General features: G+C 34.0%; 1 protein-coding gene across 3 annotated transcripts; it reads right to left on the bottom strand.

Moving 5' to 3' along the window:
• Positions 1 to 3,792: 3,792 nt before the first annotated feature.
• Positions 3,793 to 14,624, bottom strand: LOC140056856 (uncharacterized). Of its 3 annotated transcripts, none has more exons than XM_072102360.1 (14): positions 14,525 to 14,624; positions 11,549 to 12,054; positions 10,814 to 11,025; positions 10,267 to 10,438; positions 10,034 to 10,143; positions 9,758 to 9,874; positions 9,226 to 9,504; positions 8,594 to 8,777; positions 8,065 to 8,190; positions 7,552 to 7,658; positions 6,474 to 7,079; positions 5,894 to 5,966; positions 5,639 to 5,710; positions 3,793 to 5,278 (listed from the first exon to the last, which is right to left on the bottom strand). In XM_072102360.1, exons 2-14 carry the CDS (start codon positions 12,036 to 12,038, stop codon positions 5,052 to 5,054), a joined length of 2,775 nt encoding a protein of 924 aa, XP_071958461.1. In that variant the 5' UTR covers positions 12,039 to 12,054; positions 14,525 to 14,624; the 3' UTR covers positions 3,793 to 5,051. The 3 variants fall into 3 exon arrangements, with proteins under 3 accessions (XP_071958461.1, XP_071958462.1, XP_071958463.1); XM_072102361.1 differs by lacking the exon at positions 14,525 to 14,624 and adding an exon at positions 13,235 to 13,259; XM_072102362.1 differs by lacking the exon at positions 6,474 to 7,079.
• Positions 14,625 to 14,949: the final 325 nt, after the last annotated feature.

Below are 14,949 nucleotides of genomic sequence, written 5' to 3'. Positions count from 1 at the left end.
ACCATCTTTCCTAAAGCACATGTGCACACTCATTTGCATAACAAACGGACGGCATACCAAACTACGATAAGATAAAATTAATTCTCTTCTAAACACGTAACGAAGAGAATAAATTCCCTTTTTTAACATTAAAATAAATTGAGGGCGCTAAACATAAAATTTATACAATCAAAACAGTTGGCGAAAGCCAAAAAAAGATGGTAAATGTGCTCTCCCTGCCTCAGCACTAAGGCCCTGCCACAGCCTTTTGGGGTCGTTTCCACCACATCACCAGATGCATTGATGTTGTCGCCTCATGATGTGTGGTGGAAAGGGGGACGTATGATCTGTGAACCCCAAACACAGTGGCTCGCATAGCCTTAACTCTATTCCACCGACCAGCGTGGGAATCGAACCCACGACATACGTGTGTTAACACGACGCTCAGACGACTGAGCTAACTGATCATTTTGGTTTTAGCAAGGTTAATAGGATATTTATGACGTAATGATGAATTACGTAATACATGTATAAATAGACTATTATCAGCTGTTTAGTCATGTTTCAGTTTGTGGTGCAACGGGTAATGCTCAGTTTTGAGTGCTATCAGCTAGGGTTCGAACCTCGACGGATACTTTTTTTATTGTTTTTTTTTTTAAATTTTGTATGGCATTCACTTTTCCATAAAATAGACACCATAAAACCCCAAAAAGAGTCCATGTGTTGCTCATTTTTTTAGTACTCTTGGGTACGGTGGGCTTCTTTTCAACGGGTAAGCTTCTTTTCCGCATGGGGTTCTTTTCAAGATTACTTTTGCAAACTAAAGGAGGGGAACTTCTAGGTTCCCGCCCGTAAAAATTGTATCTTTACATGATTTGAATTTCTAATAAAGATTAACAAAATCAAAATTTAACTTTTAAATTTCATTTTGTGGCGTGTTCCCCGCGAATGACTAACAATGCCATATTCCCCATTACACCTGCACAAACTAATTTGCATAACAACGCACGGCATACCAAACTGTTTAAAATAACTACAAGGTCCCCAGAAATGACACCTATAGTAGTCTGAAACATGATATATAAGTGTCTTCACTACCCCACCGTGATTGGGGCTGAGCAAAGACAATTTTGAAAAAATATTTATTGAAATATGAAATTAAATATTAAGTCTCCTGTTAAGCTCACCAGGGTTGGGGCAGAGCTAAGAATGAAAGCTTATTCCCCAGAAATTATGAAACGAAATATATAAGTCTTCAGGACCAGCCATACAATGGTGATTGTTTCCAAAGTGTGAGACATGCAATGCACGCGGTCGTGACGGTAATTCAACAAAACAAAATTATGAAATACAAACAGAGCTAGCACACAAAAGCCTACTTACTAATTTTAATATTTCTACAATTTAGAAAACAATTACAATTATCACCTTTGATAATTATAATGTTAAATTTCAACTATCCAGATGCGAATTTTAGGTTGGGTTTTAAACAAGGCCAACAGCCATAAGTCGCGTGCTCTCAGAAAAAAAAAATGAACTTTCAAAAAGTAATGTACTTTAAAACTTTTCTGTACAAACAGTTCAAAAGGTACAGAAAAGCGATAAAACGCATAGTGATACCGGACCGACAGACCGACAGACCGACCGACCGACCGACATAGTGAACTATAGAGTCGCGTCCACGTGACTAAAAATATACTATAAAAATGTATTTCTTATTTTATTAAAAAAATCATGAGTCTCCTCTCCTTAATTGCAAATACAAAAAATGATCTGAGCATGTGCAAATGTATATAAAAGCACTCAGATAATGTACAGAGGGCAGTATAATGATATAAGCAGTGAGTTAGGCAGATCATAAGTCAGCTCTCCTTAATTGCCTAAGTCACATAGCTGACTTAGGCAGAAACACAAAAAATATAGTATACTGATATAAGCAGTGAGTTAGGCAGATGATAAGTCAGCTCTCCTTAATTGCCTAAGTCACACAGCTGACTTAGGCAGAAACACAAAAAATATAGTATATTGATATAAGCAGTGAGTTAGGCAGAAAAACAAAACAAAAATTATGAATTATTAGACACTTTTGTTATGAGGCTGTCGATATCATCTATATACAAAAAATGCTACCTTTAAGTAACAAAATTTAATAGCATCAGCTCTTCAGATTAAAATTAACACTGATGATTTTAGAAAAGGAAAGTAGCAATAAAAGAGAAAGAATTTGTAACAAATGGGTTAAAAAATATACTATAAAAATGTATTTCTTATTTTATTTAAAAAATCATGAGTCTCCTCTCCTTAATTGCCTAAGTCACACAGCTGACTTAGGCAGAAACACAAAAAAAAAACGATCTGAGCATGTGCAAATGTATATAAAAGCACTCAGATAATGTACAGAGGGCAGTATAAAGATATAAGCAGTGAGTTAGGCAGATCATAAGTCAGCTCTCCTTAATTGCCTAAGTCACACAGCTGACTTGGGCAGAAACACAACAAATATAGTATATTGATATAAGCAGTGAGTTAGGCAGATCAGAAGTCAGCTCTCCTTAATTGCCTAAGTCACACAGCTGACTTGGGCAGAAACACAACAAATATAGTATATTGATATAAGCAGTGAGTTAGGCAGAAAAACAAAAACAAAAATATGACTTAGACACTTTTGTTAGGAGGCTGTCGATATCATCTATATACAAAAAATGCTACCTTTAAGTAACAAAATTTAATAGCATTAGCTCTTCAGATTAAAATTAACACTGATGATTTTAGAAAAGGAAAGTAGCAATAAAAGAGAAAGAATTTGTAACAAATGGGTTAAAAAATATACTATAAAACTGTATTTCTTATTTTATTTAAAAAATCATGAGTCTCCTCTCCTTAATTGCCTAAGTCCCACAGCTGACTTAGGCAGAAACACAAACAACGATCTGAGCATGTGCAAATGTATATAAAAGCACTCAGATAATGTATAGAGGGCAGTATAATGATATAAGCAGTGAGTTAGGCAGATCATAAGTCAGCTCTCCTTAATTGCCTAAGTCACACAGCTGACTTAGGCAGAAACACAAAAAATATAGTATATTGATATAAGCAGTGAGTTAGGCAGAAAAACAAAAGAAAAATTATGACTTAGACACTTTTGTTATGAGGCTGTCGATATCATCTGTATACAAAAAATGCTACCCTTAAGTAACAAAATTTAATAGCATCAGCTCTTCAGATTAAAATTAACACTGATGGTTTTAGAAAAGGAAAGTAGCAATAAAAGCGAAAGAATTTGTAACAAATGGGTTAAAAAATATACTATAAAAATGTATTTCTTATTTTATTTTAAAAATCATCAGTCTCCTCTCCTTAATTGCCTAAGTCACACAGCTGACTTAGGCACAAACACAAAAAACGATCTGAGCATGTGCAGTGAGTTAGGCAGATCATAAGTCAGCTCTCCTTAATTGCCTAAGTCACACAGCTGACTTAGGCAGAAACACAAAAAATATAGTATATTGATATAAGCAGTGAGTTAGGCAGAAAAACAAAACACAAATTATGACTTAGACACTTTTGTTATGAGGCTGTCGATATCATCTATATACAAAAAATGTTACCTTTATGTAACAAAATTTAATAGCATTAGCTCTTCAGATTAAAATTAACACTGATGATTTTAGAAAAGGAAAGTAGCAATAAAAGAGAAAAAATTTGTAACAAATGGGTTAAAAAATATACTATAAAAATGTATTTCTTATATTATTTAAAAAATCACGAGTCTCCTCTCCCTAATTGCGTAAGTCAAATAGCTTACTTAGGCAGAAACACAAAAAACGATCTGAGCATGTGCAAATGTATATAAAAGCACTCAGATAATGTACAGAGGGCAGTATAATGATATAAGCAGTGAGTTAGGCAGAAAAAAAATTATGACTTAGACACTATACAAAATCATTTTATTTTAATTTTATTCATTTTGCATGCCGGCTCGCACAAAAGTTGAAACCCCACTTGTCGCCCGAAGGACGTGTAGCTTTTTAAAACAAACAAGTAGACTATAAGGTCTACAGTAAAAAGCTTTCAAAGCAAATAAAACAAACATACTATATGTTTCATTCAAAAGGGAAACAAAATTATTATTATGGAACAAATTCTTGAGTTTTCACTGAAATAATCTAAACACTCATCGCAAACAAGAGAACATTCATGTTGCAGCGAATTAGGCCTACATAGTCTAACAAAACGGGTGAGAATTTTGACATATCATTCTTTGAAATTAAATGTTTAAAAGTAAGAGATTCGGGATGACGGTTATAAGACGATGAAATAATATACAGAGCTGATTGTAAATGTTCAGCTGGTTTGTAATTAACAATGTGTACAAAATTCAAGTTATTTTAATAACTTAACTTAAAAATAAGTTACAAACAAGAACATTTAAATCTCTTAAAGATTTAAAATGACTTGTCTCTTCCCATTGGACTGTTTCAGCTGCTTATGCTAAACAATTCAAAACCCTATTTCATTATTTATATGAAATGTACTAAACTTTGATGTTTCATAATGAAACACCAAGTCATTATTTCAATTTTTGAAACACATCATATTTTCATATTATTTTTTTATTATTAACTGCTTCGGTGTTTTATTATTGTTATATTCCTTATAGTTGGGAAAAATCCATTATTTCATTCCGTAGGCCTACATAATGACTTTTGTCATTATGTAAGTATCAGACACTAAATATATGCATCAGAAAAGTAATTTTAATTCATAAGCGTCTATTTTATCGGTGACTTTTTTCTTCAGAATATGTACTGATTTTTTGGCTAAAATGTGACACTGTTCTAGCAATTTAAAATAATATGTATATACATTTCTACAAAAGTATATTGAGGTGAGTAGTAGTATTTGTAGGCCTATAGTCTTGTTTATTTTTTTAATTCATTTATATGTAATTTTACTTTCTATGGATCAGACCAGAGATTCCGAAATAAAAGATTAAATGAATTACCGCTGAAAACAACCCATCGAGGTTTTGCATCATCACATACATGTTGAATTATTTGGATTCTTACTCATCAAATTTTCTTTCCCCATTTTCTGTGAACGTATAGACTATTTGCACGTGCCCCAAGATATGACGGCCATGCTTGTTGTCTGAATGGAAGTACACGCGCACATGGTGGTTGTGCGCATGCACATGTTAAGTGTAACCGGTAAACCGTCATCTCACCCATATGAAGATTAAATGGGTACATTTTAAGTGGATCTGTAAGTAATATCTCCTCTGCCTTTTTCAAAGAATCTAGAAAAAAAAAGATCATTGGTAAATAAGCTTTTTATAGCCAATAGCCATTTGGTATCGTGTCTAACGACAGCAAACAGACTGCAGTATCGTGCCTGGAAGTTCGGTCTACTGCTCTTTGAAATTAGTAGCCTAGTAATACATTTTTCATTAAATAATATTTCGTTTACAATCGGCTCGATTAGTACCGTTCATATTTGACGACAACTTAAATGTTGTGGAAGCAGGAAGCTGATAAAAGACATGAGCAAGTTGGAAATCATTCAGAAATTAACATTTTGAGAATTTCGATAATCTAAAACATTTTCACAAACAAAAACTTTATTTAAATTATTAGTTTTAAAGCATTGATATAATTACCAGAATTATTTCCTTTGCATTCGTCTTCTACAACTTGCTCATATGCGTCGTGATCCATCCCATAATATTTACCTTGAAAACAAATGAGGGTAGATGCAGTTCAGAGATTAAACTAAATTGATTAATATCATCTTTGCTTTAAATTCCATTTTTTTCAGGTAAAACTTTTGTTTCGATTTAATTTTTGGTCAAAGTGGGTAACAATTATGTGACATTAAAATGGAAGGTAGAGTTAACATTAAAATGAATACTTACTGTCAATGTTCATTCTATCACCTTCTACCTCCATCTTGCGATCTACACAGTTCTGTTCGTCTTCGGTTAGAATCTGAAGTAAATCAAGGCCAAAATAATATTATAGTTTAATGTATCAGCACCTTTTTATCATAGGCAAATGTTGCTCTTTTCTGAACTTTATTATAATCTATATTCCCTTACGTCATAACCTAATTGTACACAATATGATTTAAGGGGGAGATGACCTAAGTTTTTCTTGTTGTTTCCTCCTTAGCTTTTCCTACACTTTGTTGACAAGAAGAAAATATGTACTTTATTATGTTATGTTATAAAATGTTGTTCAACATAATCAACAATCAATGCGAAATTATATCGTATGTGTAATACATATCTATGTTTTGTATGTATGTACTTTTTCAATTAGAAATAAGGAACTCCTTATATGTTTATCATTTAAAGTTGTTCTTTGCAAAACTATTTCATTTATAAAAATATACACTATATTATTGGAAACATGTGTATTTAACAACTATATCATAATGCCATGAGCGTATTTTATGACGACCTAATGCCTTACTAATCGAAAGCATAAAACTACCTCCGTTTCTGATGGATAGAACCAGTAAACTGGAAATATCAAATCAATGCCATCACTACCACGATGGAGGCGTGGAACTAATGTACCAGTTGCGATCAAGCGTTGAAGACCACCAGAATCGTGAGGGCCTGCATGTCGCTTTCCCCGATTTCGATAATCATTGCCATTGAGGTTATCTGGCGTTATGACATTCTCAATCCCAGGGTTAGAAACCCCAGAATCTTGCATCATTTCTTCAACTAATTGCAACAATTTGTGTTTCTTTGAATGTTTTGATTGCTTATTTGATTCTTGACTTTGTGTATGTTTTTCTAATTCTTTGGCCTTTTGAGTAACAGTTTTAATTTCGTTATAAGAATCTAAACTATCTGACGCGTGTTCTTTATTATATAAAAAGTTTCCGAGATATGAATCATCACTGGGGTATGTAACAAACATATGTCGGGTTTCCTCTGTTTTTGAAAGTGATGACGCGTCACCGATTCTAGATTCTGTGGGTCTGAGATGTGATGTAGTAGTTGGAACGTAGTCCACAAACTGGTGACCTTTATGCCCATGGTTATTCGTCTCTTTATAGTTTGTAGGTTTTTTTTGGTGTTGTTGTCTCTGTCACAAAATAAACGAATGATACAAGTTAGGAGTATATTCTTTACTACTGTTGATATTTGATAAAATACCATTGCATCGCGTGTGGCACACGGAAAATGCGTGAGACACGCGATTACCAGGTACAGATTGTTATGACACACATCAGCAAAATCATACATCGGATGTAAATGTAGACATATAGAAAAGACCATAACATGTTTATCTATGCCTACGTCATCCTTTGACAAAACAAATAGGTTTAACAACTCTTTTATTCCCTTCTCAATTCGTCTCTTTAACAAACAATTACTTTTAATGAACTGTACATAGGCCTACAATGTATTTGACTTATATCGAATTGTATTGATGTTTTTACATGGTGTTTTTTATTACGAATGTAACGGGGAGCTGAGTCTCACATTTTACAATTATTATGTGACAATAAAGTATATCTATGTCTATAAAGAAGCTATGAATATTTTTATTTTACCCGTCTATTGATCACATATTCTGCTGTACCAGGAAACTTTTTGAGAAAGTTATCAGCTAATACACTTGTATTGACGCTGTGTCTGTACTCATCAGAAGTATGACTTACTAAAAAATAATAAATGTAGGATTTGTTATATAATTTTAGTCTAGTTTTTTAGTCTATAGCTCACCATGTCGGACGGTTGGTCGGTCAGTCGGTTGGTCGGTCGGTAAACAATAACTTGAGCACGCGACTGCAGCCATGTATATGGCCTTGTTAATTGCTGTTTGTGATACAGTGGTGTTGTTTTAATTGTGTAAAATTGTGATTTTCAAGAGATTTCTTTTACTGGATTGGTCACAACAACCTATAGTTGGTTGGCGATCTATCAAATATCTCAAAATCACATTCGTTCGTTCTCGTTTGGTAATGGGAAACGTAAGTCATCTATTTCGATATTATTTTCATGTGACAAAATAAACAATTCTGTTTATAAAGCCTACTGCATTTTATAAAACAAATACAACTTACAAGAGTTATACACGATAGAACCAGGGCTGCCGGTCGAATAGCTCATTGCATAGAGACGTGAATATGAACTAGTGTTGAAACGAACTTTGCAAAAATCCGCCCTACTTTTTGATGACTGGAACGTAGCTACAGTGTAAAGAAAGAACTTGTAACTGATACAATATATATAGAGTTGGGCTGTGGTTAGGGAGACTTATACTCATACAGAAATCCTGTGTTAAATTTCAATTACGAACTATTCACAGTCCGCTGTAGGCCTAATTTAAACGACGAGTACCCGGTTGAAGGGATGAGTGGTGGAAAGAAAGCTGCCTCTTCCTAACATTGCCTTCCTTATCTTCAAACAGGGAAATTTGTAAAATTGTAACTTACTCGTGAAATTCACAAATAATTCCAAGGATTATCACAACAGCTTATTGCTTATTTTACTCAGAATTCGCCATACCACCATTTTACAAAAAAAGTTTTTTAAAGTTACTATATTTAAAGATACTATTTAGTCTTTGGTTAAAAACAATAAAGTACTTACATTTAGTGAATGAGAATTTAGTACTTTTTCCTTCATGATTGAGGCAATCCGAGGCGAAATATAAAAACATATCCTGCCCTGTTCCTTCAATGCTAACTGTGAGTGGAGAACTCTGAATACTTCCCGAATGACGGATAAATGGTTGAATTAGAGGTTCACCTGTCTTGCCATCCAAAACAGTAACCTAGAAAAATAATTTAGAAAAACAAATGATACCAATCGTTATAATAATGTATAGAGCCATCTGTTTGTAGTTTATCTACGGTAATTATCATCACAATATGTCAAAGAATAGATAATGATGAATGGGTTAAAATGGCGGTTAACCCGGACATACAACTCAGTAATCTAGAATTAGGCCTACAATAATATTAATTATAATAATGACAATAAAAGATCTTGATATAACGAATAAGTAGACACATTTCTATTTGCGTAATTGTTTCGTCGTGGTTCCCTAGCGGTACGGTACATTTTCTCGAGACGATCGTTAATCATACCCAACACCTGAACCAGTCACTCCTGAACCGAGAATCGACGGAATTGCGTCTGATGACTTTGATGAAAAAAGACGACGTCATATGCCATACAGATTTATATTTTTGAACTTCGAAGAATGAAGATGAACTTACCTCTGAGTAATAGTAAACTGGAAATGTTGGTCCATGATTGAATATTACTAAAAAATCCGGAACATCGTCATCGTTGAAGAATCCCGGTGCAGGAGTTGCATACGTTTCTGACATTGGCATAGAAAAGTTCCATATCCTTTCATAATTATCACCGTTTATAGCCAATACGGTTGAATTAAAAGTTGCAATAACTATATCCAGTACACTGTCACCTGTTAAATCAAGCAAGACAGGCGGAGTCATGACGCCCTTATATACATCCTTGTACAAGCACCTTGCCTAATTGAAAAGAACTAGCAGTTAGGTTACTATTAAATACATAAACATTGACAAGGATCGTTATGATGTTCATTAGTTTAGTCCAACTGTCTGTCATGGAACCCATGGTACTCTGAAAAGACCCAGTTCATCCTAGGGCGTTTACACATAGCTTAGCATATCCACTCATTTTCTCTAACTATCTAAGGTAATGTGTGGGTGATTTTTAACACACAAAATATTTTTAATAACCAGTCTATAAAAATCCACATACCTCTTGTATCTTGCCGTTAATAACGTCTTGCAGTTTGATTATCCAAAGTGAACCTCCATGTGTTTCACCACCTGTCCCAAAGAGTACAACTTCTTCCCCTTGACTGTTGTAATAGACCTGGGAAATTAAAGAAATAGCAGTACGTACGTGTTAGAATGATTCGTGATAATTAAGTAACAGGCCTACTTGAACTAACCGTAGTATGAGCAAAATGAATAACAACAATAGATATGCATAAACAAATAATAAGCATTATAGGTCAGTTTGTAAACACACCTGAGGTGAATAATACGATTCCATTCCATCAGGAACCTTAGACCACGTGATGAGCTGACCAGTCGCACCACTAAACAGCATTACTCGCCCAGCATAACTGACATTAGCACCTAAAATGTAAAATGTTGCAAATTTTCTAAGAGACTACACCGGTGTTAATTGTCCGGTTTTCAGAGTTTACATCTTCTACAATAGTAGGCCTAATCTTTGGTTGGCATGATTCCTGCCTTTACCTGGTTTCCTTAACGGATCACCTCCATGCACTGTTAGGATGTCTTGAACATCATCACCATCGATGTCGTGGAGGAACTGTGCTGTATAGAAGTTACTGATAGACACCTTAGATGCATGATTGTCGAAAACCCATAATCTCACTCCGTCACTACCGCTTATTAATTCAAACATCTATAAGATTGATATTTAAACACTTTGTATAAATATGCTTGAGTACCACATATTTTGGTTTATTCATTCAATATCGTGAATTAATCTGACTATCAACTTTCTTTGTCCAATAAGTATCGCTGATACTATTTGTCATGGTTTTATAGAAACACTCAACATAAGTAGCCCTAATCTAATTAATAATAATCACAACATAATAAAACTATATATTGCCAATTCCTCTTAAAGTCTGAAGAAGTATTTTGGTATGTTTTGAATAGTGATAAGCCATTTTACTACTTTGGCCAAATTGTTGTGAAAATGCATTTAGAAACACGAATCATTTCCCAATCACTAGCTAGTTTTTAGAAGGGAACTCAATTTCAAACCACTTACCCCCATTCTACCTGAACATACACAGTCGGAGACACCATCTCCAGTGATGTCAGCGTTACAATTCAGAGCAAATACCTCTTGCTCAGACCAGTGTCGCCAAATCTCATTTCCTGTGATACCATCTAATGCAAGCACTCCACCAAAACAGGGTACTTGCCCGTCAAAATAGATTCTACATACGAGGTCTGGATCAGCAAACGGACTACCGGCACCTAAGAGAAGATAAGTTAACTTATACTATACTGAATAAGAAAGATAGTACTCATTTCATTTCAAAAGACATTTATTTTCCTCCATAGCAATACAATACAAAATAATAAACAGAAATGGTAAGGTATATTAAAAATGAAAAAGATGATTGTTGGATATACAAAAGAAAAGTGAATTAAAGAAAATTGGCTATGGAGGAAGGCATAATCCCGAGAAGATGAGGACATCTTGTGCTGGGTATGCCTATGCAAATAAAATGGAAAACAAAATAAGAGTAATTACTGTTAGTTAGCCTCGAACAAGACGACACGCCTGTAACATTCGAGTACAATTTAATATTAAATGAAACATCGAGACGCAGTATACTCGATATTTTACCCTTCGAATTGCATTGCGAATATTTTTATAGTGTCGTTTCAAACGAACTTCATGACGTTTATATCACACATTTTTTGACACAATAGTTGTTTTATATTTGAATCGTGGATTCGTTCATATATTTTTTTCTAATGTCAGAGATCTCACCTGTTGCAAAACCAAGTATAGCATCTAATATACCGTCTTTGTTTACATCTACCAAACGCACTGCAGTTTCTGTAAGAAGCTGTGGAAAATTCTGAACCCATACTTGATGTACCTCTAATTTTGAGCAAACCGGAAAATCAGATGATATACCAGAGTTGGTGTCATTTATAACTTGAATAACTGGCTTTCTATCACTTCCAACATTTGAGTTTCCTCCTGATGAAGAATTATGTTTGATTATGTTTAATATTATAAGAAATCCAGCCAGCATTACAAGCCCGACGACAAATAAGTAAAGACATTTTACACATAGTTCATTTAGACAGCAGCATCGCATCGGTGGTTGCTGTGTTCTAACGGCATGCTTTTTTCTTTCTGGAAACGGATGAGGTGGACTCCTCACAACTGGTGAGGCTGGTCTGTATTCTTCCTCTGAACTAACTTCTTCCAATTGAACTCTATCGTAGGCATACCTTCCCTTGTTGAACATTCTTCATTAGACAATCCTAAAATAAAACAAAATCATAATTTGTAGTTCATATTCCGTTGTATTTGTCCAATAGTAAATGCATGTTGACAAATTTTAAACAACTGTTGAAGGTTAGAAGACCACAATAGGAAAAGATAACAATCTTAAAATATGCAAGAGAGTTACTACAGTATGGTGAATGATTGAATTAACTGAGCTGATTATAGTTTCGTTGGAGGATATAACGGTCTGTTCATTATGACATCTTTTCTTTGAAGCTAAACATTCTTTGGTTACTGTGTAAAATGCACTTCACAGATACATTAACGCCAGACGGCAAAGATCATTTGCATTTACCGCGCGATAACAATAATGAACTTCATCATTATACAATGAGCACTTCCTGTGGTTTACTAGATCCTAAGTAGAGCGTTTATAGGTTATCCTTATTGGGCAGCTGGTAAAGTTCATCATGGTTATAGATTCGACTTTTAAGATCAAAGGTAAATGAACTCATTATTCCGGTATTTAATAATCAATGACTGTTTTATTTATTTAACGGTATAGTATATAAATATATATGCTAGATAGATTAAAATAATTATAATAATATTCTAAAGAAAAACGGTAATAAATAAACAATGATGAATGAAGACGTCAAATATATGATCAAATGACAGATAACATAAAGATAGGGAGGTTCAGTAATAGTACACCAGCTATCATTTCATATTCTAAAATTCAATGGAACGCTCTTTGGCCACTTATTATAATTTAATATTTTTAGTCGCGTGCAGATGCAACTCTACAGCTCACTATGTCGGTCGGTTGGTCGGTCGGTAAACACTAACTCAAATTTGAGCACGCGACTGCAGCCATGTATATGGCCTTGTTTTAAATTTAATTAAATGCTGCATCAAAACAAAGACCAGCATTTCAGAGTAGGCTGATCGCAAGATTCACTGGCACTATTCACTTACACACGGTAAAATGTGTGTTAGAGGAAGGGTGTCACGAAACCTAAGACCACGAAAGCTAAGAGCCCCTAAGACCTAAGATCACGAAAGCTAAGACCCAAGACCTAAGATTACAAATTCTAAGATATACTACAGCTTAAAAACAATACTTGTTTATCCATACACAATTTTAAACACAGTAGGTTTCATTTATTACCATAAATATAATTTAATACTACCGCAAAACATAGATAAACTCACATTATTTTCGCCCGTTGAGTAAATGTATATTTTTTCTTTACAACAAACAAACTTGACGGGTTGTTTGTTGGTATATATTTACTCCAAAGCGTTGGTTCAGAGGATGTTTTTCTTACGCACCTGCCTTTCTTGTATTTTGACTCCAAATTTGTTGACTAACTTTATCCTGAATACCACACTTTAAAATTAGGACTTTGTATAAGTACTTTCAGAAGGAGAAACACATAATAACAAATAAATAAATCCTTTCCCATCCTGATTTTACAGACGTGTTTCTTTGTATACTGTAATGTAACTCCTCGAGCTCCCCATGCTCAATGTTTTTGTTTCTATGGAGCGCCAAAAGAGCAACAATAATAGTACAAGTATAGAAACAGAAAGAAAACGAAACAAAAAAACTTATCATAATTTTTAAGTTAAAATTTATTTGCCAGTATTTATTTCTTCGTACTTGCATGATTATACTATTATCATTACAATTTTAATTTTACATTGTTCCATCCACACTGTAGATGTAATGAACTCCACAGAGTTTTCAGCCCTCTATATAATTTTTGCTCTTTTGACGTTCCATAGAAACAAAAACATTGAACATGGGGTAGGCCTACTTCTAGTGTGCTGTAGGCTAGTCATTTTGTGTGCGAGAAAAACGTCTGTAAAATCATCAATTTAAAAATGTATTTGTTACTTTTTATGTGATTCTTTTTCATGAAAGTGCCAATTCTAAGGTGTGGTATTCAGAATAAATGTTGGGAGTTAAAATACAAGATAAATATTTGTAATCTTAGGTCTTGGGTCTTAGCTTTCATGATCTTAGGTCTTAGGGGGTCTTAGCTTTCGTGGTCTTAGGTTTCGTGACACCCGTTAGAGGAAAGACAGTTTGGTATGAATTTGAGTAACCGTAGGCCTCGTTGGTTTAAGGCTCAATGACATTTTAAACGACTATTGTTATACTAATAAATACTTTCGGATTGTTGAGCGGATCATGTTGAGTAGATTGGCCTATTATGATATTGTTAAACTAAAACTACTGATCTTTTTAAACTAAGGGTAACCTTGGTTTAACTACGAACTTGACGAATGTTCCTTAATCCTAGTATATACGTTTCCAAATTCCAAACTCTCAGCTCTAAGAATCCAAACATGTCACTTCCCTTTACATACTGTTTTAATTTTAACCCTAATATACCAGATAATTGAATTCAGATAAACTTTACACATAATTTATAATAACAATCATTATTTATATAGGCCTAATAGACAAACATTATAGCAAATATTATTACTTACTTTAGTAAGGTGATATATAGGCATCAGCTCTGTGGAACTTCCTTTAGTTGTCGATACTTCCTTCAATTGAACGAATTTAACGACATAAGATGCAGGAATATTATTATAGGCTAAGCATTTCCTTACCTGTTAAATATGGTGGTTGTGGTACACTTACATTTCATAAACTATGGGTGTAGTGAACTGTGACTTTTGTTTATTCGCATTGTTGGAGCATTGTTATTCTTGTCGTAGCCTAAACCACACATGCGTGACGTAGCACGGTAAATAAACATGATACTCTCGGTAGATTGCGCATGCCTACTACTTGAAAAATGGAGGAAACCCCTTCATGCTAGAACCCATCAGATTTTGTAAGTGTCAGTATAAAATTGATTTGATTTAATATGTTGAGATAGACAATGTTGAGCCATGAAATGTGCAAA

Source organism: Antedon mediterranea, chromosome 8 (genome assembly GCF_964355755.1).
Source record: "Antedon mediterranea chromosome 8, ecAntMedi1.1, whole genome shotgun sequence".
Classification (NCBI taxonomy): Eukaryota; Metazoa; Echinodermata; class Crinoidea; order Comatulida; family Antedonidae; genus Antedon; species Antedon mediterranea.
The sequence above is the reverse complement of the archived record's forward strand: the minus strand, read 5'-3'. Positions and strand labels throughout refer to the sequence as shown.

Bases quoted from the DNA above. Each gene is read 5' to 3' on its own strand.
- LOC140056856 (XM_072102360.1), bottom strand. From the start codon at position 12,038: ATGTTCAACAAGGGAAGGTATGCCTACGATAGAGTTCAATTGGAAGAA. The intron at 10,439-10,813 runs GTAAGTGGTTTG...TCAATCTTATAG, and splicing joins TATGTTCAGGTAGAATGGGG to ATGTTTGAATTAATAAGCGG. The intron at 10,144-10,266 runs GTAAAGGCAGGA...TTTACATTTTAG, and splicing joins TGATCCGTTAAGGAAACCAG to GTGCTAATGTCAGTTATGCT.